At 37.9% G+C, this 24,825-nt stretch overlaps 1 protein-coding gene across 2 annotated transcripts in view; it reads left to right on the top strand.

Moving 5' to 3' along the window:
* furinb (furin (paired basic amino acid cleaving enzyme) b) overlaps positions 1 to 24,825 on the top strand; it is a 103,539-nt gene that overhangs the window by 54,586 nt on the left and 24,128 nt on the right. For both annotated transcript variants that reach the window (XM_024281824.2, XM_024281823.2), the window contains 3 exons: positions 3,838 to 3,933; positions 6,183 to 6,311; positions 9,655 to 9,731. In XM_024281824.2, the coding sequence (XP_024137592.1) occupies positions 3,838 to 3,933; positions 6,183 to 6,311; positions 9,655 to 9,731 (302 nt within the window). The remainder of the gene's footprint in view (positions 1 to 3,837; positions 3,934 to 6,182; positions 6,312 to 9,654; positions 9,732 to 24,825) is intronic.

The raw sequence follows: 24,825 nt of genomic DNA, 5'->3' as shown, positions 1-24,825 counted from the left end.
AAGCCTTTTCAATATATTCTGTTATTTTTATGTTGTGGTTGTGCCATTCATTCCCAAGCCCAGTGGTTTCTGCTGTTGTTATCTTATAAATTTGCAACGCTACATGAGCACTGTTGTCCCGAAAACATTTTTAATAACCCTCCAATTTGGAAGACAAGGACAAAATTCAAACTGCTCTAGTAAAATAAAAATAATACTTTAAAACTGAATATACCCCAGTGGCATAATTACTTAAACATAGAATTATTAAAAAAATGCTTTATAATATGTGTTTATTTGACCATTTTAGCTTGAAAACCTGTGATTTCAATGAAAGATTTAAGATTTTTTTCTCAAACAATTTTAAATGCAGTTTCTGGAGCATATAAAGCATTTGCTCTGAAAGAAGCAATGCTTCATGGGAGCTCAATTTACGTAGCACCTTTAAATTCTACCTAACCACTTAAGCCACATTCACACATCCTCTCTGCACTTTCCGAGATTTTAAAGTCAATTTTTCTTTTTTTTTACCTGTGAATTGCTTACTCTTCACACTCGCACACCGACAGTTAAGTCCTGTCAAAGGACTCGCTGACAGGTGGATTGTCAAGATGGAAAAGCAACTTTTTGGGAATTTTTATGGAAAAAAGGTAATTATTTAAATGTTTTAGTCACAAGAAAATTTATGTGATAAAGAAAAATGTAATGTAAATAAAAACAAATTCTTGGAAATTTCTATTTAGTGGAAATGTTTTATACTCAAAGGAAAAAGAAAGTTTCTTTAATCTAAGACCTTTGCGCTTTAAAGTCTAAAATAGGAAAAATTGACTATTCAAACTACAATGACAGTTTCCCTTCCCATATGTGTATGAAATGTCCTATACAAACAAAATTGCCTTTGCTTTTTTCTAGAGAATTGCTGAAATAATGAAACCATGTCTGTATTTGCATTTGTCTTCTTGACTCCAACACTATATGAAGCAATTATAGCAGCACTTATAGTAGCTTTGGAGCAATCTCTTGTATATAAGCTTTCCATAAAATAATTTTTTAGGACATAGACTGTAATGAAATCCTTTTTTTTTCCTTTACGGAACCCTTCCACATCACAAAATTAATTTATGTTTCTTTTCTTATTGTTAAAAGTTTATTCCTTTTTAAACTCTGGAGTTTACAGTGTACACAAACTCTATAATTATTAACATAAAACTATAAGGAAACAAAATCAAGATAGATATAATCTATTTAGTTTCACATTTATCTCTGATCAAACAGAATGACTACATTTTGCCACAATAAGAAAAATTCAAGTAAAAAAGGTAAAGCACTTCTAAAGAAGCGTCTTTACCTTTGGTACTGTGTGGACTATGAATAATAAAAGCTGTTTACTTTTTAAATGTAATCCTAACTAAAATAGTACCTTACGTAAAATAAGAGTTGCCCTTTCAGGCCTATAAAATATTCTTTTGTGGGGGAAATCTTGGACCATTACCGAGGTGAGAAGATGTTTGGAATAGTGAAGTCAAACAAAGCTCGCTCTTCTGAAAGCTGATCTTTTGAGGAGCCAGAAGGTGCAGAGGATTTCCAGCGTGTCAACAAAAGGGCTCGCCAGGAATTTTCAGGATTTTACAGTTTGCAGAGGTCAAAGTGCAAAGACAATACATGATGCTTTTACACTAAAGCCACTTGATGGTAAGGGTGCGTTGACATTGGGTTTTTAAACTTGTTTTTAACTAAAATAATTTTAAAGAAAAACTGTAATTTTCCAGGACATAGTTTCTGCAGAGCTGCAGTAGTTCATTTTGCTTCTTAAATTGTGGCGGGACCGTTCACACATTCTCCCACTAACTTGTGGCCCGACACCAGTGTATTTTTTTTCATATTAAATAAGCTCTTTTGTAAAGTGTATTTTTTTTATCTGCTCCTGATTCTCAATGATTTGAATAAAGAAATACTCATAAATTCAATTATCTTAATGTATGTCCTCCATCATCAGAAAAATGCCACAAGAACACAATTTCCATGAGGTGGATCTTTAAGCCAACAAACCAATGCTCAGTTTATAAGTCAGAACAGAATAAAAACACATACAGAGGAGTAAGCCGCATGTTTTAAAATTGGTTTAAAAGCTCCTAAACTGGAAACGGATGATGAGATCTAAATCTAACAGTAGTTTCTATTGCTGCTGTATCAGTGGCAAAAGGGAGTATTTTCCCTCTGTTTTCAGTTTGTTTGTGATGCAACTCATGAAGCGATCTGTGCAGAAAGGTAAAGAGGTACACGGCTGACTAACAGCTATGCCTCAGTCAGCCTTCAGTAATGAAAGCTGTTCTTGGTCTCAGTTCAGTTCTGCCCAGTTGTATTTATAGAGCACTCCTCATATACAAGTACAGTCCAAAACGTACATACAGATCCACCAAAGCATCAAAAAAAGGATAGAGAAAAAAAAGCATTTAGTGTTTAAACAAGGTTCAAAAGCTGATAAAACTAGTAAAGAATGTCCTCTTATCTGAAAGACACAATATGTATGCATGAATATTATAATCAAAGAAGTAAATTTGGGGTTGATGTTGTATAATCCTGCTAAACTGTACTTGAATATTACTAGTAAATTAATTTCTGCAAAACTACTAAAAAAAATGAACCATCAAAAAATAATTCCAACCCTCTCTAAGCAGATTTACCTTTTTATGTTGATTTTTCTTAACACTTTTACAGCTTTATCAAGTACAAAATGGTGTTGCATGTGTAAGTAAAAAGAAAACTCAAGAGATTTTTTGGTGAATCAGAAAGTGACACTGTATAATAATTGTCTGAATGAGGAGCTTAAGTGCTGAACGACGTGAAAGTGTCTCCTCTTTTCTTTACTCGCTTTTGTTCCCATGTTTTTGAAATCGAAAAGTGCTCATTTGTTAATCTGACATCTTTGTTTGCCGGATCACTTTTTTCAAATTAGAGTTTGTCAAATTAAGTTCAAGTACATCATTCCTTAAATATATTTTAGAAATTTCTACAAAGGAGAAATAAAGGATGAAATAACCAAAAAATGATTGGTTTAATTTAGTTTAGAAAAAAAAATCTTTAATCTCGTGTCGCTTTTGTTTAAGAAAAGCAAGGGAATTTTGTAGACCCTACTTGTCATTTAAGATATTTTTTGCTGTGATTCTGAATCAGTAAAGTGAGAAAATTGTTCAAATACAATAAAAAATAATTACGGATTTAAGCTAGGTATGTCAGACCCATCTTTTCTATCAATTACATGATCACTAACTTCACATTTACATTATATTTTTTTCATGCCTGAGGCAGCGATACATGCAGAAGGAATTTAGAAGTCACAGGAACTGAACTGATAGTTTAGCGTGTATAGATAGCAGCACTGCTCTCGCTCCAGGAAAAAAACTGTCATTGCGACGAGAACATGATGATAGAAACATTTTGTTCATTTCCAATAAAGGCAACTTTGGATGAGAATATTGCTTTTTCTATTAACGTTGTCGTGCAAATATGCAGAATAAGAAATAGCTTTAGATATAAAAAAATTAAAAAAAAAAAAAAAAAACTTGTGAGCTTTTCTTGTTCTTGTAAGCTTTAAAATCAACAGAGGCTGACACTTCTCTGCAACTGAGCGCTGAAATAAATTAGATTTTCTTTGCATCTCTGCCTCTGTTTCAAGTTATTACTTTTTGAACACAGCTGGGGACGGCCTTTTTTCCCCCATATCTTGTCTTTAGGACATTGCAGCTGTTTCCTAAATAGAAAAATTAGCACTGACACAATGTTATGCCAGAACAACCATGTAACCCATCTGTGATGCGTCGGTGTGTGCTCATGCATGTGTGTGTTTTGGTCACATAGATCCTTTGGGCGGAGCAGCAAGTGGTGAAGAACAGAAAGAAGAGGGACATTTATGAGGATCCCACAGACCCGGATTTCCCCAAGCAGTGGTACCTGGTGGGTCCTGTTTTTTTCTATCCATCTGTTTTCTTAAACCTGCTGTATTCCTTTTGGGGTCACGCGGCTTGTCCTGGCTACTGTTCGGTAAATGCAAGGCACACCCAGGACAGGTCGCCAGTTTGTCGCAGCGGAACACAATCACATGCGCACCTAGAAGAAATGTAAGCCTTGTTTTCACTGAGCGGTCCGGTCCGGTAAGTATAAGTACAGTATGGACCAGTTAATTCTGGTGTGCGTTCCCACGCAATTAAGCATCACTCACACTGAATGCTTTTTATTCACGGTACATGCGTGGTAAAGAACGCTAGCATGTCATTGTAGTGCAAAGACTAGAAAAGCAAGAACAATAGAGGTCGTCCAGCAGTTTGTCTTTTTATTTCTTTTCTTTTTGTACATCGTGTTTAACGTGAATTTAATATTATTGGAAACCGTCCACCGGAACCGTCCCGTTTTTATTTTTCTATGGACCCACAACGGATGGGGGTCCTCAAGAGGTACGGGTTGGAACAGTTTAATGGGTCCATTTTACAAAGGAAATGCTCAAAACACCAGACTGGGCAAAACCGGACCGCTCAGTGTCCCTGTAGTCACCAATCAACCAATGAAGCATGTGTTTTGGAGAACACCCATGCATGCACGAGGAGAACCTGCATACTTCACACACAAAGGTCCCAGCTGGGATTTGAACTAAGGCAAGAGTGCTAACCGCTGCACCACCATGCAGTTCTAGTCCTGTTTCTTTCTCTTTCAAAATTTGTTTGTTGTTTTTCTAAAATATACAAATTTTAAGATTTTAGACATCATTTCTGATTAATGAAACAAATGATTATTAGAAATGCCTTTTTCAGTTTAAAGGAGAATGTTTTAAAAATGTATAAATAAATGTATGCTTGAAGCCAAAAAAGCATGTTTTACATAACATAAAACAAAAATAATCTTTTAGGCTTTTGCAAGAAATTATAATGATGAAAAGCAAATACATTTATATATTCTATCAATATCATATATTTACCTTCTGGGCACTCAGGTAATAAAAGACGGAGTTGCTGACTCTTAGAGTGAGGCCTTCATCCATCCTGTTTGCCACCAACATACAGTTTTCTGCATCAAATCCATAAACCATTGCATCCCAAGGCGCTGAATTGAATATAAAATGATGCGTCAGAATAGATCCACTTCAGAGTTGTATTACCTGTGAAACATTGATAGCAAATTGTGCTGGCAGTTTGTCTGCTTTATTATTCACAGCTTTTCTGGGAAAGGCTGTGAATAATTAATTTTCTTCACCTAAATGTAAGCTAAAAATTGCTGTCACCAAAACAGATTAATAACTGGGCTGAATCTCCTTGACGGGAGTCTTCGGTAAATGGAAGATGTGAGAGTATTTGTGCTGTTTAGCATTAGATTTTTATGCATCTTACACTTTAGACCCTATTTTTTAACACATTTTCTGACTTCATTTCAGTCTGTTTTCTAACTTGAAAAAAAGTAGAAGAAATAAAACATTTTTCACACTATTGGCATCATATTTTCACAATTTTTGCTTCTTTTTTAAAAAAAATTGGCTTAAACAGAATCTTTTTTTTTTCCTTTTTATAAAACTTAACACCTTTGACTTATGCGCAGGTTTATACATATAAACTTAACCTTGCTGCTGTCTTCACTGTTGACTTGGCAGCAACTGTTTGCCCTCGACTCCACTTAAACTCTATTGACTCGATTTTGCCGCTTAGACAGCTCACATAAAGTTCCACCGATGTCAAGTAAACTTTGTGTCTAATTTTTAATAAAAAATATTGCCTCTCGGATAAACCAGAGAATGTGTAACCTTAAGGTTTAGAAGGTAATTTCTATCTCTCTGAGAGAAAATGTATAATATGAAATCATTTTGTGACTGTTTAACAGAGAGGATTTTCATTTTAACTGTATAACATTTAAATGTAGAGATTTTCAAAGGAGGTTCACAAATGCTAAATGTGTCTTTTGCAGGTTTATTTTCAGCAGCTGAACCTAATGCTCAGAAAGGCAAAGGCAGTGCATTAATGCTAGATCTTAATTAACACCTATCTAATGCTTCCTGTTACCTCTGTTTAGTTTTATACCAGACTCAACTGGGGAGTTTTTTTTTTTAAGCAGTGGGACTAATAGGCTTTCGCAGATGATTAAATCTTTGCCAGATGTTCCCGTTAGCCTGTCAGGAAAGTGTCAGTCACAGCACATCAACAGAGCTCCGTGTCCCCCTGCAGTCCAACCCGACACATCAAGACCTGAATACTAAAGCAGCCTGGGCCCAGGGCTACACTGGAAGAGGCGTCGTGGTGACCATCCTGGACGATGGTATCGAAAAGGACCACCCGGACCTCATCAGCAATTATGTAAGTGGGGAATATTAAAACTACCACTACAGAGACGTGCATTTGTCAAGGACACCTAAATACAGGGGACCCCCTCTGGGGAACAGTGAATAGCCATCCTTTCTTTTAATGAGCAGTGATGAAAGGAGAGGAAGGTAATGCAACTTTGTAGATTTTTTTTTTGTCCTAAATTGCTATGTTAGGTTTAATGATTCCACTTTTACTAGTTAATAAATCATTTTTTTCAGTTTTATGAACTGAAAAAGGTATGGCTTTCTTAATCATTTCTGCTACTTTGATGTAGTTGTTTTTCATGCTTCAGATAAACATGGCAGAAACGGGTCAAAGGAGCCTTGTGAGGACGATAAGACTGATAAGCACATCAGAGGAAGTGTGCCACTGTCGCTTTCATGGAACTGCAAATACCTCTCTTTTTTTCGTATATTTATTCATATAATGACACAGACTAAAGATATATTCTGTAAAATGATTTATAAAAAAGCCTATATCGCAGATAAAAACAAAGTTGCAATTAAGTGATACTCACCTGGGGACACACTTTCCATCATTACATGAGAAGCCACACACAGTACTCTGTAAGCCCTATTAGAGTAGCAGTTTCCGCTTCATAAAAATAATCAAACAAAGGGGTAACAAGCTCACTGTGCTGCTTAAAGCAAATGCCAGTGAGCGGTTGAAACAGTGCACCAGTGACACAGCACACAGAAGCTCTGTGCGGTGCTTTTTATCTTATGCCCCATTAACTAGACCTTGACACTGGGAAAGAATAACACACTATCCAAATTGTAAATAGAGAGAAATAATGCATGTGTTTTCCTTTTTTTTACTCGGTTATCTATAAACCAATAACTCAGGACGTGAATTAACCCAACTTGTGTGTCTATGTGTGATAATTGGATTACAGCAGCTAAAGCCTGCTGATGATTTATTTGAAAAACATTTGTCTCTTTATACATGCAGGTGATGGTAGCGCATAACTTGGCTAGATTGCCATCACAACATGTTTTGTAAAAGCTCCAGGTGTTCATTTAGACTTAAAGTATGCTCAATTACCTTCAAATTAACTCAAACTAATGCATGTCTGCAAAAAAGGTGCAGTGCACAGCTTTTTATTATCTCGACATCGCAGAGGAAAATGCTTTGGGTTTGAAAACAGATTTTTTTTTTAACTCTACATTTTCTGTTAAATTAATTTGATGATCTGTATCACTGAAGTGTAACAAATATCGGAGAAAAAAAGATGAAAGGGCAAATTCTCTCTGCAGTTTTTGATTTACTTGTATACACAGAGAGAGTGTATTACCTGACAGTATTAGTTAGTTTGTAATGTGGATCCATTTTACCAGTCTGGATCACCATGGCAACCCATCCTGGATATTTAAACAGTTTAAGTAAAGAATGGAGACATTGCTTTTTATTTTTCCCAGCTGAAAACACTTTTGTCGAATATTGTATTAATATAACTGAATTGTTCCAAAAATATTTTCCCCACAGATTAGCAGTTTAATACTTAAAATTTGAGAATTGTAATGCAACGCTTTGAATAAAAGTTGCACATTGAGGGTTTTGGGAATGTTCCAAACTGAGAGAAAAATGTATTGCCAGCACTAATCTCTTTCACTGTTTGTAGAAATGGTACATCGTTTTGCACCAGTAGTTTTGATATCTCTCACAGTCTCCTCTAGAACGACATGTTCCCCTTGTTTGAATTAGATAATCAAAACACTTCAAATGATTCACAAGAAGAAGAAATCCAGGTTAACTATTGAACTTCTGAGGCATCACTTTGCTTTATACAGAGTTTTAGGTTTTCAGGGGCCGACAAAGAAACACCAGTTTCGTTAAACTTGCTTTCCAGTTCATTAGTCAATCTAGTGTTTGAGTCATTGACTGTATATGGGTAATGGACTGAGTGAATGTGACATCACCCATTGAAAATGGCTCCAACGAAATGAAGTTTGTTAAGGACATCGGCATGTTTGAACCAGAAATCATCAGTAAGCAGTGATTGGTCCATTGGTCAGCTTCTATGCTCTACAGATCTGGAACTGAATTCCAGATAATGACTGTCAGGTCTGAGATCACCCTTGGAAAACGCCTTACCTTTGTCCCTCGTGAAATCAGGACAAATCCGTCACAATTGCTTCCTGTGCGTGCACCGCCATTTTGGAACCCATTGACAATGATTGGTTCGAGTCAGTCTGAGTCACATTTTTTTAGGGGAACTACTGCCACCAATCATGAGTGAGCTTGTTTGAAGTGCACACCCTGGCTTGGGAGAATCTGTCAAACATTTGAGGTGGGGCCAGTGGACACCACATGCTTTTACTGAAGTACCTGATTAGTCAGTTTATAACTTGAGTAACTTGCGATAAAGAAAAAAAAGGATTAGAAAGAAAAATGTATCAGAACAATAATGGTTGTTTTGGCAAATTCAATGACTGAGTAATAACTATCTATTTCTCAATAGAAGTCAATGGGATTTTGACTTCTTGGAACCAGCGAGTACTTCCTTTAGATTAGTTTTAGATTAGCTAAAACTCTGTGTTTTTAAATCCAGGTTAAAAACCCACCTGTTCTCAGTTGCATTTAATTAGTTTAATATTTAAAAGTTTACATCTGCACTGTTTATACATGCTTATAATTTTGAACTTTCTTTAAATCGTATTTTAATGATAACACTTTTACTATTTCTTTTGATTGTTTCTTTTAATCAAGCAATTTAAATTGTTCTTTGTACATAAAATGTGCTATACAAATAGACTTGCCTTGCCGATTGGCGCAAAGCCGCTTTTCTCCATGAGAGAAGTGGCTGATTTACGTCGAGTGCATAAGCACTTCAGCTTTTCTCCGCTTCAGAATTTCCTGGAATTATATTAATTGTGTACACGGTTGAAGAGTTATAGTTGTCAAAAACAGGAAAACAGTGCAGCTAAAGCTCCGGTGTTTAACAAAAGAATAAAAGTAGCTCAGCAAGAATGGTTATTCTGACAAATATAATGACTGAATAATAGCTGTTTGTTTTTTAATAGAAGTATATGGGATTTTGGCTTCCCCCTTATTGGAACTCGAGGGTAGGGGGCGTCACTAAGTCCAGTTCTTGTATACAGTCAGTGGTTTGAACATAACAGATATGTTTGCTTTTATATTTCATGTTTTGTCATATTAACTTGGTAACAGTATTAAAGTGTCAAAGGCAGAGGAGGGATGCCTTTCCAAAATATACATCAACTTTCTTAAAATCTGTTTTTTTGCTCAGATACAACACTGTTGCTAAAAAAAAAAAAAATAAGAATTTCAGAATCATTAGATGAGCGAACTAATACGTTTGTTTGTCCCTTAGGATCCTGAGGCAAGCTATGATGTTAATGATGGAGATGCTGACCCCCAACCAAGATATACGCAGCGAAATGAGAACAGGTAATTTGTCAGCAAACCACATGAGAACCAAATGATTAATTCCCTTGTTATCACCGGCAAATGGATTTATAATCACTCATCATGCATGAAGAATCATTTGGAAGAAGATGTCCTGGTTTTAGCAAACAACCTTTGCTCATTAGTTCTGGATATTTTCCGTCAACTCCAGCTTCCTGTGAACGTGAGGCTGGTGCTGAATCAAAGGCGCCTCAGCATCTGGACCATGCCTTGCTTCAACATTTAACTAAAAAAAAATTCATTCTCAAAAGTTTAAAGTACTTATGTTCTGCGGAGTCTTATAAAAATTCACTTTTCCTGGATCAGAAAAAAGCCCAGTAGCTGTTTAGCCTTTATAGCACCCCAGCCACATCAGCAATTAAATGTTGCTCCAAGATTACTTGTTTATTTGGCCTTGGAATTCATACTATCTCCCTCCTTTCCTCGGTTATCACAATAAAACATATTTTCTGCAGCTGAATGATGCACAAGACTAAAACTCCAGCAAGAATGAATCCTAAACATGTCATTCCATTTAATCCTCTTTCCCAGGTCTCTGAATGCTATGCTATGCTGTTTTAGGCCTATTCCCTCAGAGAAGATGAGAGGCTGCTTCTGTTTATAAAATGCACTGCAGAATTTTTCCATATTCCAGGGAGCATGCTGCTAAGTCTTTTTTGTTTTCTTTCCATTTATAACTTTTAAGCTTGGCGTCCAATTGCCTTTGGTCAAGTGAAGAAATTAAAAAAAAAGCTTTGCAAGTTTAGGAGCCTCTGAGTGGAGAAAAGAACAGTTCATAAATAAGTATTGGTGACTATTTAATCCACCTTCCTTTGTACAGATTTGTGTCTGTTGTTTTCAGGTACGAAAACTTGATCTATCGCTTGTGGGTGTTGAAGCTGAAAGGGATGGGCATCAGTTGTTTTGGAGTTAACACCTTGTTAGTAGTCTTTGCCGGCAGCTTGAGCAGCCATGCAGAGCGACCTCGGCTCTTCCTGTCAGCGAACTGTAGATCCTTCTCTTCTCTGCTGTTGGGGGGAAAAAAGAAAGCAGCACTGGAGGGGATAACCCCTTGATTCTGATTCGACACTCCTCCTATCCAACGTGCACCATGCTGTTATTGCAAAGCACACACATACACACCCATACTACTAACCAGCTGGCGTTCATACACTGGCTTGTGCCTTTCAGTGGATTTCCCAGAGCAATTATTTTAAACTGGATCAATTCAAAGGCATGAAATGAAAAGCCAGGATGTGTCTGTTACATGGAGGTTGAGTGTTTGGAGTATAAAAGCAAATTATATCCCGTGAGTTATGTAAATCTCCACAGAGTAAAACAGGCCATCAGTGAGTAATGCTTTCAAACCTCTCCCAATGTGATTATATTATTCTATATTCATTGGGTACCGAATAGGGATTGTGATTTAGAGGCATAGACTTTTTCAGACTCCAAGCCTCTTCGTTGACGACACACGAAGCTGAATTTAGAATTTGTATCTGCTGCATTTTCTTAGGGATACTTTGTCTTGACTTGACAGCTGCTCTTGAAGGGAAGCTGACTGTGTTGAAGGCTGTTTTAAAGTGTGGTCAGGCAGGTAATCCATTTTTTTTTTTTTTTGGCCGTTATGTTTTGCCTCTCCTATTCCTCGGTCTCTTTCTCCACCTCCGTGGCGGTGAGAGCCAGAAGTATGCAAATTAGCTCCGAACAGAAGAGAGCAGGATGGATTTCACCCCCTGCCCACAACCTGGCAGTGGAGTTGAACTCTTTCCAAAAATCTCATCGTGCTGAAAGGGCTCTGCAGAATGGAAAATATCATTTCCTGGAGATTTATCTTCATAATAACCTTACTTATAAATATTTTTCTCATCTATAGGCGCAAGAACATATTCCTGACTGGAACGAGATCTAAGGATGTAGAGGTTCACAGAGCTGTGAGTCAAAGCTGACAAAGCTAAGAAGGGTCTGTTGCAGTTCTTGTTAACAACAGATGGCCCTCTGTTGATGGTCATCTTGGATATGTTGCTATAAATGATCAGACCTGGACCCCAGACGCTGCTTTCTTAGATCCAGGTTTTCTTTTACATCATCTTCCAGGAAAGTTCATGTGTTTGTTTTTGGCAAAAGTGTCTACCCTTGTGTCATCTGCAGCTGATGCTACTTCTAATATTATTGACTCAAAGGGTAACACGACAGGACAGTTGCAGGCTGACTCCACTCTCAGCCCAGATTTGAAAAATGCAAAAAAAAAAGGGCGGGCCAGGGGGAGGAGGTGTGGTTTGGATCTGTGATTGACTGTGACAGTTAGGTTAGCTTGAGGTACAGTCACACTGCGTGTTCAGTATGTAGAGTGGTACAGAGCAAAGTGATGCCAGTTTCACCACAGAACTTTCTATGGAGGTTGAGGATTTTTCTCTTACACCTTCTCCCAGAGACCAGTGTCTTAGTGGTAAACTAGCATCATAAGCTAATAGAGGCTAATGTATTAAACAAACGACCCTGAATGAAACGTTCATTACAAATCCCATCACTAGGATGGCGTTTATTGGATTGAATGTCAGTTGCACTCAGTCAAGTCCACCAAAATGTCGTACAAGCCAGTAGATTTTTAACGACCAAAGGCAAAACACCTACGAGCCATGCTAAAGCTAACACAATAACGACCAACCGTTTAAGAATCAAAAATGGGCGGGGCTTTTACACTGGAGGTGCTGAGTATGATGACGTGAAACTTCTGAAATGGCACGGGACTCACAACAGTTGACCAATCAAAAATTCAAATGTAATACCTTGTTTCAACCTGTAGGGGCCAGCACACAGACTGTTTTAGATTATAATTTGAGGAATTAAACAAGTTTATTTCTATTTTCTTGAAAATGTGGCAAGCACCAACAGACAGTACGTTTAAAACCCCATTTATAAAGACAAAAAAAAAGTTGATTTAGGGTTTGGTTATCCTTTAATTGTTGCCAGGTGACCAACACAACAGCCCAAGCCATTCGTGGTAAATTTGTAAGAATTCTAGCCTATTAAGTTTGTCAGCTCCTTTGTGCAAATATTAAGGATGCTTGTAATTTTAAATCCATTCCAGCAAACTCCATCCTTCAGAGGCGAGCCGTCACCAAAAGAGCTCCTGAGTTGGAATCCTGAAAAACTGCTTTGAGGTCTCTGAGATAACATGGATGCAGAGACTGGGTGTCGGTCATATTAATTTTTGTTGGAGAATTCCCACCAGGAATGTGATACTTGCCAAAAACACCAGATCATTAGTGAAGATGTGTGACCAGTGATTAATTAAACCCCCCCACAGGCATCACATGTAGGGTGAATCAGACTGAAACCAGCCAGCATGCATTTCCTAGGTTTAGCTCAGGGAGGAACTTGGTAACCTCTTACTCAGTAAGCACTCAAATCCACCCTAGACCCACAGCTTCCTCGTCACGCTGCCACGGCTACATCCTTCATCGGCTGTGGCCTTCGCACTGTACAATCCAAAATCCTGTGATCTGCAGACACACTTAAACGGCTGCGATTCGTGTGTGGAGGACTGGAGGCTGAATACAATGAACTGGTGGACTGCTTTGTGGGATGGTGTGATAACACTTGCCTCATATTTAATGCCAACAAGTCAAAGGCGATGATTGTAGGGGGGCCGGGATGCTGTGCCAGAACTGTATTTCCATCCTGGAAGGAGAGATAAAGGTGGAAGAGAATAACTACAGCCAAGGTGTTCATCTGCACATACTTGGCTGGAAATGCAACAGTGAGATTGCTGTACAATAAAGCACAGAGCAGACTTTTTCTTCTGGTAAAGTTGGGGGTCCTTCTGTGTCTCCATACTGATATCTGCAGTCGTCAGTTGGAGCATGAGAAACACCTACGCCCCAAAACTGAACAAGCTGTCCCGGGACGTCTCTAGAATGCTGCAATAAATGCAGCTTTCGTTGAAAATGCTGCACAGCTTCTACATGAGGTGCTGCTGAAATAAATAGGGTCTTCAGTCACTTCGGTTTTTTTTTGAGTCTTCTACAACTAAGAAGAGATCACTCCAGCCTGAATCAATACCTCCACAATGACCTTAATGAATCACTTCATTCTGCAGCTCCTTTGAGTTGGATTAATAGAGTGTTTTTAAACTGAAAGTGTATAGAACACATTTATTTCATAAAAGAAAAACCCTTTAAAAATCCAGTAAATATTCACATTTATGATATAGGCTTGCTAAAGTTTTTAACCACTTTTCAAACTCCACATGCATGCCATGGGTTCCTTTCTGCTCTTTGACTACCTTTTATTAGAAAGTAATTGGTATGCCAACTATGTAACCTTCATTTTAAGTCAAACCATCACTGTCTGAATACTAATGCTATGCTGCTTGATAAACCAAGGCCAAAGGAAAAGGTGCAGTAGCTAATATGAATGATGGCATTGAGATACACACCAAAAAAAAACAGTTTGCTTGTTTTTCTTACCCAGTAAATTGCTTTGTCCTTGGTGACACATGGCTGTTTGTTTTGCTGGCCGAGAAAATGCTGCCTCAGCAGAAAGACGGGGAATGAATAAAGGTACATGCACCACTTTCAGCAAAACTCACTGCTTGACTTTATTTAATTAAACTCTTAGTTTTTTTTAACTAGGAGTCCATTAAACTTTGAACTTGAGGGTTCCATTGGTTGGTTTTGGACACTCTTGATTTTCACAGTTAGCAGGTAGCACGACTTGTTATTGAGATGCAAAGTGATTTGTATTACAAGCAAATCCACATGAAATAGTGGTGGAAACATCTCAGAATGAGCAAATGTCCTTGCACAGCTCCAATACTGGAATAAATGATGCTAGGAGATGTCAGAGTTTTAGAAACCAACCTAAAAAAAACAGATAAATATTTACAAAGTTTGCCTTCTCCAAATTTCAGTTAAGACTTTTTAGTTTAACAATTTAGACCGGTTCTCGCTTTTCTGACAGTGCGCGTAAAAACCAAAGGGCTTGCAAATCACCGACACTGGAGGCACCAGTCTGAATTTTTAAACCTGCGTCTTCTTCTGTCAGAAATCCAGATTGAAATATTTACCGTGGGTAATAGTGGTGGAAAGCCCAAACGTACTCTATGTCCTTCGTCAAGACAAGTGACTAAGGCCTGGAATCAGCCATATTTTGCGAGCGACCGCAAATGAATTTGCTCGTCCTGTCCCCCTGTAAGCCCGCCGTGCATGTGCTGCATGCATATTTCTCTGTAGGCTATAAATCTATGTCACCGAGGGGTAGACGCACACTCAAAGAGAGTGAAGGAGGGCACACATCAAGGAAGACGTTCATCCTGTGTCATCAGCTTCAGACGTCCTTTTACAGTATTTGATGCACCAGGCCGCACATGCACTGGGCTGTTTCTGTCACGTTTAAGAAGGCCACGTTTTGGACGGTATTATCATTTTTAAGGCATTTACATCTCTGCCCTTTCAGTATTCAGTGGTACAAAGAATTTTTTCCTCCTATTTGGAGGTACAGGGGAGTCATTTAAAGAGATGCGCACAGTGAGTGAGGATCCTCACATTTCGGAACATTGTGCATCTTGAACCATCAGTCATAAGCAGACAGTTCTGTGTTGCATAAAAAGGCATTGAGACTTCAGTGAACACCTGCAATTGGATTTTGGTTACCGACCTCAAATACACACTGTTGTCCAGTGAACTGAAAAAGGAGGCGCTTAGCATCAGACCTAAACTGCAGACCATGAATGAAGAAACTACAAACGCTTTGACTTTAGACATAAATATTACAAAAAGGCATTCAAGCGACCACTTTCAATGAAACGTTTATGTAAATGCCGGTTTTGGCTCCTATTCAAAACTCTCACATTCATCTGTTGCTAAAGTGTATGTTTCTACAACAATTTTTGGGCTCTACATATAAAACACACAGCCATTAAACCAAGTCAAACTTAGACCAATCAGGAACTCTGATTTCTGTAATGACATATGGATGACCTCGCTTTTAATTCATGGAAGTGCCAACCATTAGAAAATTGATATTTGAGGAGAAATTAAAATTATGGTTTGTGTCCGGCTGGAATTATACGACACTAAGTCTTTCGTATATCAGAATAGAGCTATGAAAGAAAAAGCCTGGAACAAGAGTCTCAATTTGCACCGCTTTAACATTTTGCACCAACCCTCTTCCAACTGTAGGTGGCAGACATGAGCTAGTAAACAGTAGCAAAAGAACAAAAAGAAGATACCCCTTTCCACTTGTCCTGTGTGAACACTACTGGTTAAGCACATGTTCAAGAATGCTCGAGTGTGCATCACATGCCCAGTGTGAACATTGCGAAACACATCCAGTCATCAGTTGTGTTTCTATTGACTATGAAATTGTGCAAATTGGATTTGAGTTAATAAATTTGTTTAATGGAAATTTGAAAAAACTTGCATTTATTGAAAAAAACTTTTTGTGCTTGGAGGAGGCAGTTTTTGATGCATATTGAAATTGACATATTTTTCAAAACTACAATGCAAACACTTTTTGCAGCTCATCGAAAGTTGAGCGAGTCATGCAGAATTGTTGGATCCACAGCTCCTCTGTAAAATCACCAACCACAATTTCCCAGAATCTCTTCATCTGTAGCCGCTCCCACGTAGCTCGTGGCTCCATGGCCTGTTAAGACACAGACATCTCCTTTGATAGATTATGATGAGCTCTACTTCTGTAACAGAAATTTGAATGTATCCGTTGTAAATCAAAGTGTTCTTTACATTTGAATGACTTATTACGTGAGATGGTTTGTGTTTATTCACATAATTAGGATTTAATGGAAACAGTGTAATTACAATATTGTGTTTTTCGACATTTTTTTTATTTCAGTAAACACCTTTAAGAGGGAATCCTCCCAAAAACTTTTTTTTTATATCATTTGTCTCTGCGATTTATGTTGTAAACTTTGGCCCACTAAAAGCCTTCAAAGTTGCTTAAGTTCATTAAGGTTTGGAGGCATTTGTTTATGCTCAGCCTCATTAAGCTCCTGTCACAGCATCTTTGTCGCTCGGCTTCTGATGAGGCCATTTCAACACTTCAATTCTTTTCTTTATCAGGCTTTCCGTCTTGGAGTTTTGACATTGTTGTCAAATTAACAACATTAAACAACAGATTTGCGACGATGCAGAGCAGCCGGCGTATTTCTAATGACTGAAGGCAACACAGACAGACACTTTGAAATGTTGCTGTTTTTCCTTTTCATAACTGTCTTTGAAGAAAAAACTATAAAACTGCTCGGAACAACAACAACAACAACAAAAAAAACATTCTATTCTATCAATAACATATGTTGGTTGTTTGCACTCTGTAATGCATCTGCTCACTTCACCAGTCTGCACACAGGGCTGCAATGTTACAAACCAAACACAGCTTAAAGCAGCAGAGAAATGCACAGCTCATTTAACATTTGAGGGAAAATCAGCTAAAAAGCCCCTTGGACTGATGGAATAAACAGCCGTTTATGTTGAGAGCACAGAAGACGCAGGTTAACAGGGTTACTCTGCACCCGCTTTTTTTCTCTGTTATTTGAAGAATACGCTTAGCTGAACAGAAAAACAAGGACACTCTCATTTCAAAAGCAAAACACAAGTAAGATCGTATTTGTCAGTTTGAGCCAACCTCTGACAGTATGTCAGAAATATTCTCCAAAACCTGCATTGTATTACTTGTGTGTGAGAAATGTCAAAACAATGACAAAAGGAAAAAAAAAGTTAATTTATATTAGCTGTCGCATCTTGAGTGACACTGCTTTTCAAAATGTACGCTTACTAATAAATACTTATTTGCAGAGCTGTTGTCTTCATCAAATCCTGTCATTTGTGTTTCCAGTGTCTTGTTCGTGGTGCTCGGGACATCATGTTTTTCTTCCTTTGAACTGCCAGACTGACTTTCTGCAGCGGATGCTAGTAGAAACTTCATTCTGCCCCTAAAATCCTTTCCTTTTTTCTCTACCTTCCTTCTTTGGCCCTTTTTTTTAAGAGCTGCATGATTTAAAGGCGCTGCTTTCTGAACATTTTAGCAGAGTATAGCCCATGGTGATTGAAGGTGACATTTCTGAGCCAGAGCCCATTCTACAAGACATTACAGATAACCCACAGTCGATCAATGTTATCCCAGTCCTGTTGAATAGATACTGATGAATGGGATGTTGAAGAAACTGTGTTTGCTGGGTGTGAAAATGGCCCGTTTACACATGCTTCTCAACGTTGAGCTATTTGTTTCCTTCTAGTTTGTTAACATTGACAGATTTGTTGGCCATTTGAAATCATTTTAACCCTCTTAGCTGCTTGGATTATTTTTATTCTTTTATATAATGGCATTATAGCTGATTTAGAAGACTATTTTCTTGCATAATAGCGTGTTTTCATGTATACAATATTCTTTTTTAGGGGAGTGGAGCTACCGACGTGTGCTTTCACAGTAAAAGCAAGACGTTTAGGTTTCTGGTCTGCTTCTTTATTGACTTTTCGCAGCTCCTCGTGAGTCCTCCTGCTCAAACAGCATGCAGATCAAATGGACTCAGAAGTTTAAACTGCCTGTAGATATGACTTTCATGACCACTTACTCTGACTCCCAGCATCTAAACTTGCATAGTGATGATATCGTTATCAGGATGAGTATGCAATCACTGCTGTCTCACATTTTTACTCCAAACTAAAATATTTAAATGTGAGAAAGCAATGGTCACCATCAGTTTATTTTGAAGATCTTTGCAAAGTTGAGGACTAAAGCTCTACTTTTGCTTATGTATGAAGCTATCTCCTCTTGGCTCTCCTGCGCAGCCATTTGAAAAGCCTTGCCGTGGGCCACAGCTGACTTGAGCTGAGCATAAAATAGCCAAATCCTTTTGGCAACTACAATGAACAGACTCCTTTCTGTCCCCCCTGAAACAGAACAACCAACAGTGCAATGCCAAGAGACAAATTCTGCAGTTTAGCCAAGCATTGGTTAAACATTAGTCACAGTTAGTGATGCATATTTCAGCAGGCAGACCCCTTATAGAACAACGCAAACAGTGGATAAGAGCTTATGTTTGGTCACATTGATCTGACTATAAACACAGATTCCCTCTTCTTGAATTGAAAGATTTTTTGTTTCAAGTATTATGTGAGTAAGTGTGTCGGCGCAGCACAGGAAGCCAACAAGTTATTTTTGATTATTTGCTGTCACAGAAATACGAACAAGAAGCTCTGACAGCCATTCCTTTCCGTTAATCTAGGTTTTTCTTTAGATCGAAACATACATTTGAGTAAACATGTCAGAGATTATATGCAGGATCACTAAAAAAAAAACTTTTGGCTACACTTAAAAACTTTTTACCTTAAATGTTAATTCTTAAAAAAAATCTCCTATTGTCTTTATACCATTTATTGTATAGAAGTGAACTAACCGACCCCTCTCCCACCGCGCTACAAACAGGAAGTGCCCGCTCGTCCCAAGAAGCTAAAATCCCAAAGACTTCTATGACAAATAAACAGCTATTACTCTGTCCTTATATTTGACAGAATAACCATTCTTGCTCTGACACCTTTTTTTTTATTATTATTTAATTTATAAAATAACCAGTCAAATGCTGCAATAAAAGTAAGCTGTCTCACATTGAACGTTTGCAACGTTTGATTGACAGAACCCACTTTCAAGTGGCCTTCCAACAATTTCGCTATTAATTGGTGAGATTGGTCACCAGAGAAATGTTGACTCAGACAGTTTACACCTTACTGACAATTTCCGATTTAAATATGGTGACGAAATATCACGAAAAAATAGTTATTGCCATAATTTACTTTTTGTGATGTCACATTGACTTTATCCAGTTTTCTTAAACAGTCAGAGTATTCAACGTGTCACATCAACACGTAAATACCCAGTAGGTACTATGTAAAAACACAGTGTGTACAGGATAAATGCCCAGCACTATGAACCAAATAGTACCACATAAATACATGGCAAGAACCATGTAAGTACCAAGTAGATATAAAAAAAAGTACCATGTAAGTGCCCAGTAGATCCCATAAAAAGTACCAATTACATACACTGATAGATACCTTGTAGATACAAAAAAGTATCCCTCAAATACCCTCTAAGTACTGTACTGTAAAAAAAAAAAAAAAGTATTACTGTCCCATTGTTAAAGTCAGTAAGTAATGATTTTTAGTGTATAAAACTTTAAATTGACTCTTTTTGCCACTCTGTGTAGCTTTTCAACCCTCTCAGCTCTACCTGCAACCTCTGACTCAGTGTAGCTGCGGGGAATCGCCACGTCGTGTCTTAATAAAGGATCGTCAAGCTGTGGGAAGTTGATGGTGAATTGTTGCAATAATCGCTGCTGCTAAAGTTCAAAGATCCCTGTGAAAACATTATGTTTTAATTGTATCAACCAGTAGTCATGTTTCAATTGCACTGATTTACCAGCAAAACTCACTGCATATTCACGCATCCCCATATGAAGACATATTAGAGTAGTGCAGCGTGCAAAGAAAAGGTGCTCTGAGCTGCCGCGACTAATGATGCACCACCACGAAGCCAAAAGCTAAAATAGATTAAATTTAAAGTTATAAAAATGAATGACAGGCCTCTAAATGAATTTTTGGGAGCCCCACTTGTGGTTATCCTAAAATAATAGAGGGTGAGACGGCAGGCTGAGTCGCATATTTCAGTTAAATCAGTCAAGAGTTGGTCTGCTTGTGATTCTGGATTGCCGGTGTGTGGGGTTGTCATCAGCAGTGAGATATTTCACATTGATCCCAGCGCCTATAGCTGTCATGGGATGCTGATGGGACTCACTGGTGGAGCTGAACCAGCGCCCTGTGTTAGCATTTCAAAGAGGAATTCCTTTGTTTTAAGCATCCTTAGCGTTTATATAATTGCATTTCTTGTCCATGTAAATCTAATAACGTATAAAAGAGCAGTTTCATCTTTCCAGAATGCCAACTCTAGGTAACTCCTATTACTGTTTAAACGTCAACACAAATATATTCTATTCAATTTGCTAATCCTCACCCTTTCTGTTGTGCTCCTTAGATATGGAAGCTCACATTGGTTATGGGAATAGTTGAGCAGCCTTTCATGTGAGCTCTGGTTTGTGGCATTTGCCAACAACATGTTCACATACCAATGCTTTAGTCACTGCAGTTGTCATGCTCTGAGAAAAAGCTGGCTGTTTTTTTATTTGTTTTTTAATTTTTTTTTTTTTTCCCTTGTCTTGCCTTTGAAAATTCAAATTTCTCATTTTTTTCCAAACTGCTCCTCTGATGGACTTTGCCTGCCGCTGCTTCCTTGACGCTCCTTCCAATCTGTTTTAAATGGATTTAAAATGAAGCCATTCAGTAATGTTCTTTTGAAACCATTTAATTTCACAGACACTCAAAAGAAGAAACTGTATGCTCGCCATAAACCCTCTTTGTGCGCTCTGCCATGTTTGTGCCTTCCAGGATGTATTAAGCTGTCTGGCTATCTTTAGTGAGTGATTGACCTGGAGTAAATTTAACTGACATAAACTCACGCATACGCATGTAGGCGCACATGGTAACAGGCATGGCCCTTTTTACAAAGCAGCTGAACTCTCTTTGGCATCTCTGTAAATGTCTCTTCAGGCCCCAAGCTCTGTGCTCACTCTGTCTTCTCTGGCCGAATCTCCTTCATGGCATCACATCTGTAGCTTACTGGCCTAAAAATGTGTTTTTTTCCAGATCATTAAGCTTTTTTTAAGGATACTGTGGAGTAAACATACTAACAAAACTATAAGCTGAAGGATGAAGCTAAATCTGCTGCTGCAGAATATTTTAACATTCCAAAATAAATCCAACCAATGTCTAAAATATGTCGAATAAATTACCAAACATTTCATTTAAATGCTAAAAACCTCTAAATGATGACAAACAAGGATCATAAATCAGGTTTCTGGTGTTTATTTTTAAGCAGAAGTCACTCACAGCTGACACATTAAGCTGTTATTTGCGCTGTAATTGCAGTGTAAATACCAAATGAGCGCAGATTGTGAGCATGCAGTGTTCTGCGCCGCACCATCTGGATCTTCACTCGGCGATTGGCCACCTTCAATGGCTGCTGGCTCTCTGGCTGTTTGTTAAAGAATTCCAAAACAATATGCGCGCTTCTGCAAATCAGGGCTCCTTTTGTGTGCACTCAATCATCTCAAACTGTCAGGAAATTGCAAAACCGCTGCAAGTGGGAAGGAGAGTGTTTATTAGTCTGTTTGTGCCCAAACACAAATGAATAATGAGGAATGTGTACATTTTATTTCCAGGCAGGAACTGTTGTTTGACTGTGGCCCCTTGTTGAGGATCAGAACCTAAAAACGAACTAAATATCCCATAGCTTTACGTTAAATTGGTACATTAGAATATGAAAGTGCTTTTAGTGGAATTGTGCCTCATTAACCCTAATGACCAGCTTTTTCGGTCAATAAACCTGCACCATTACATTTTCTCACTTGTTTTTTTTTTTTTTTTATCTGCACAAAAAATGATTATGTGATTAGAAGTCTTCCTATTTTTTTTTCTTCTTCTGAATTTATTTGTGGTTTCAGTCGATCAAGAGTTTCCATTTATCCCCCGCTCTGAGCAGCCTCTATATAATAAATGATTTGTGTGGCGCTTGTGGAGTAAGCCAGGCGTTTGTCAGACAAGCATTTGTGAGCAACTGTGATGAGCAGGCACGTCTTTGCCTATTTAGTACTGCGATAAAAGCCTGAACAATGCGTGCACGCTGAAAGGCTGCATCTGATCATGACCTAAGTGTAGAATAAAAGCGTTTGCTTCTTTTTTTTTTTTTTTTTCCACAGAAAAGTGCAAATTATACATTTTTCTCGTAAACATTTTTTTTTCTTTAAAGCTAAATAGAAACATTCCTTCTTGCTCAATAATCTATTAGTATGATCTGCTCAGAAACAGCTTTTTCTTTTAAGAGAGAAAAGCAAACAGGTTAACCTCTAAGACACGCTGTTGATCGTTAGGGGACACGTCAAACCTCCATCACATGTTTTTAAATGCGGAATGAAATTGGCTAGCAGTAAAGTGAGTCACTTAACCTCTTGTTAAGAATGATGGCATTTTAATTGCAACTGTGATGTATTGCACTCTGCCATATGTGCTGAGGTCCTTGTTTAAGGGCATATATGTCAGTGAAAAATAAGCTCTGTCAGACAAGTTGATTGCTTGCTCTAAAATCACTTTAATGCTCCTTGTTGCTGAGAGACCAGATCATAAAAATAAATGATTTGTTAGACAGCTGCATTTCACATCATTTTAAAAGTTGTTTTTTGTGTGTGTGTTTTTTTAGGAGAATGAGGGGGAAAAGACAGATATGCAGGCATGAATCAAATGTTTTAGAAGTTATAGTTTAATAATGTCTCACTCTAATCATCTTTTCATTTATTTAAAGAGTTCTCATTGGTCTTTCAGTTATGATTATGCCATTTTAGCCAAAAATCCATGTCGTTTTCTAGGACAGAATTTCTGCAGAGCAGCAGTAGTTCATTAATTTGCCTCTAATTTGTGGGCGGGACTGTTGGAATAAATAATTAATAAATAATTAATAAATAAATAATAATAAAACTTTTAGTGTTTGACTTTTAGGGTTTAGTGTTTGACCAATCTATGGCTTTCAATAATCTTTCAAAACATTTGGTCTAAAACTGTTTTTACCACTTGAGACATATTTCTAAGCTGAGAAAAATGGTAACCAAAGCTGACCTGGGGATTGTGGTCTATGCTTTTATTTTATCTCGTTTAGATTATTGTAATTCTCATTTTACCTGTTAAAGTCAATCCACAGTAAATCGGCTTCAGCCGGTACAAATAAGTGCTGCAAGGCTTTTAACAGGATCCAGCAGAAGGGTTTATATTTCACGTTTTATCTTGTTTTCACTGATTACCCATTAATTTTAGAATTTATTTTAAAGTTTTTGTTTGATTTTAGAGCTCTTGATGGGCAGACCCATGAATATTGCCAGGTTATCATTGCAAATGAGAACTGTTCTCAATTGAAAATAAAGGTTAAATAAATAAATTACATTTCTTGTACCATTTTTCACTAGCCGCTTTCAGTTTCCTCGACTTTGAATCTACTTGGAGACCCAAAGACTCGTTACAAAACTGGAGGTGACCTCTCCTTCCAAGCAGTAGCACCAAGATTGTGGAACGCCCTGCCCTTATCACTTTACCTGACGGACAATGTTGAGGCTTACTGCAAACCGAACATGGTTGGTGCAACAAAAATGGCGAGCAGTATTGGAGCTATCCAGCAGTAAACTTTAGAGTCAGATGCCATCTCGTACAAGGAAAATTAAGAGGTACATGTATCTGTCTACACGTGGATGCATCAGAGTGGAGTGAACATCTACAATCTTTTACAAGCTGCATTTTTTTCATCTGCTCCTGATTTGCAATGATTTGAAGAAATACTCAGAAATGCAATTTTGAGCTTAATTTTCTTTATATATGCCCTCCATCATCAGAAAAATCCCATAAGAAAGCATCAAAAACACGATTTCTATGGGAGTTGGTCTTTGAAGCTGTACAGTCTGAACCAGGATTCCAGCAGGAGGTGTAGTCGTGACCCTTTATGAAAAGGCTGCACCCTCCTACCTCTTCATCAGCGAGGTTGGGACAAAAGAGGACACGATTTCAAGTCCGTCTAAGACAGAACTCTTGATGTAATTGGCTTTGCTGATAACAGTCACAAAGCACATCTAGGAGGCGAGCCGCACTCTTCCCAATCAGATATCTGCTCTGCAATCAGGAGGAAATCTTAACGATCTGCGTTAAATGGCCCCCAGCTCATTCTTTTCCATCTGCTTTGCATCTGATCACACTTCCAAGAAGCCCAAACGTCAGTAAAACACATTCAGTGCATTTTCAACCAGGATTTCTATGAAAACATGCAAAGCTGTAGAGTTGTCATTATAGACGCTGCGGGGGCTGCAGCTGGAGTGGCTTTTGTTGTGAAGTGCGGGGATATTGGACAGCTAGACAATGCCCTATAGGGAACCTGTCTGGTCTTTGAAACACAAGAACGGGTAAAAGATTTAATTAAGGGGGCTGTGAATAAT

This window comes from Oryzias melastigma, linkage group LG6, assembly GCF_002922805.2.
Source record: "Oryzias melastigma strain HK-1 linkage group LG6, ASM292280v2, whole genome shotgun sequence".
NCBI lineage: Eukaryota > Metazoa > Chordata > Actinopteri > Beloniformes > Adrianichthyidae > Oryzias > Oryzias melastigma.
This window is presented reverse-complemented; position numbering and strand designations above follow the sequence as displayed.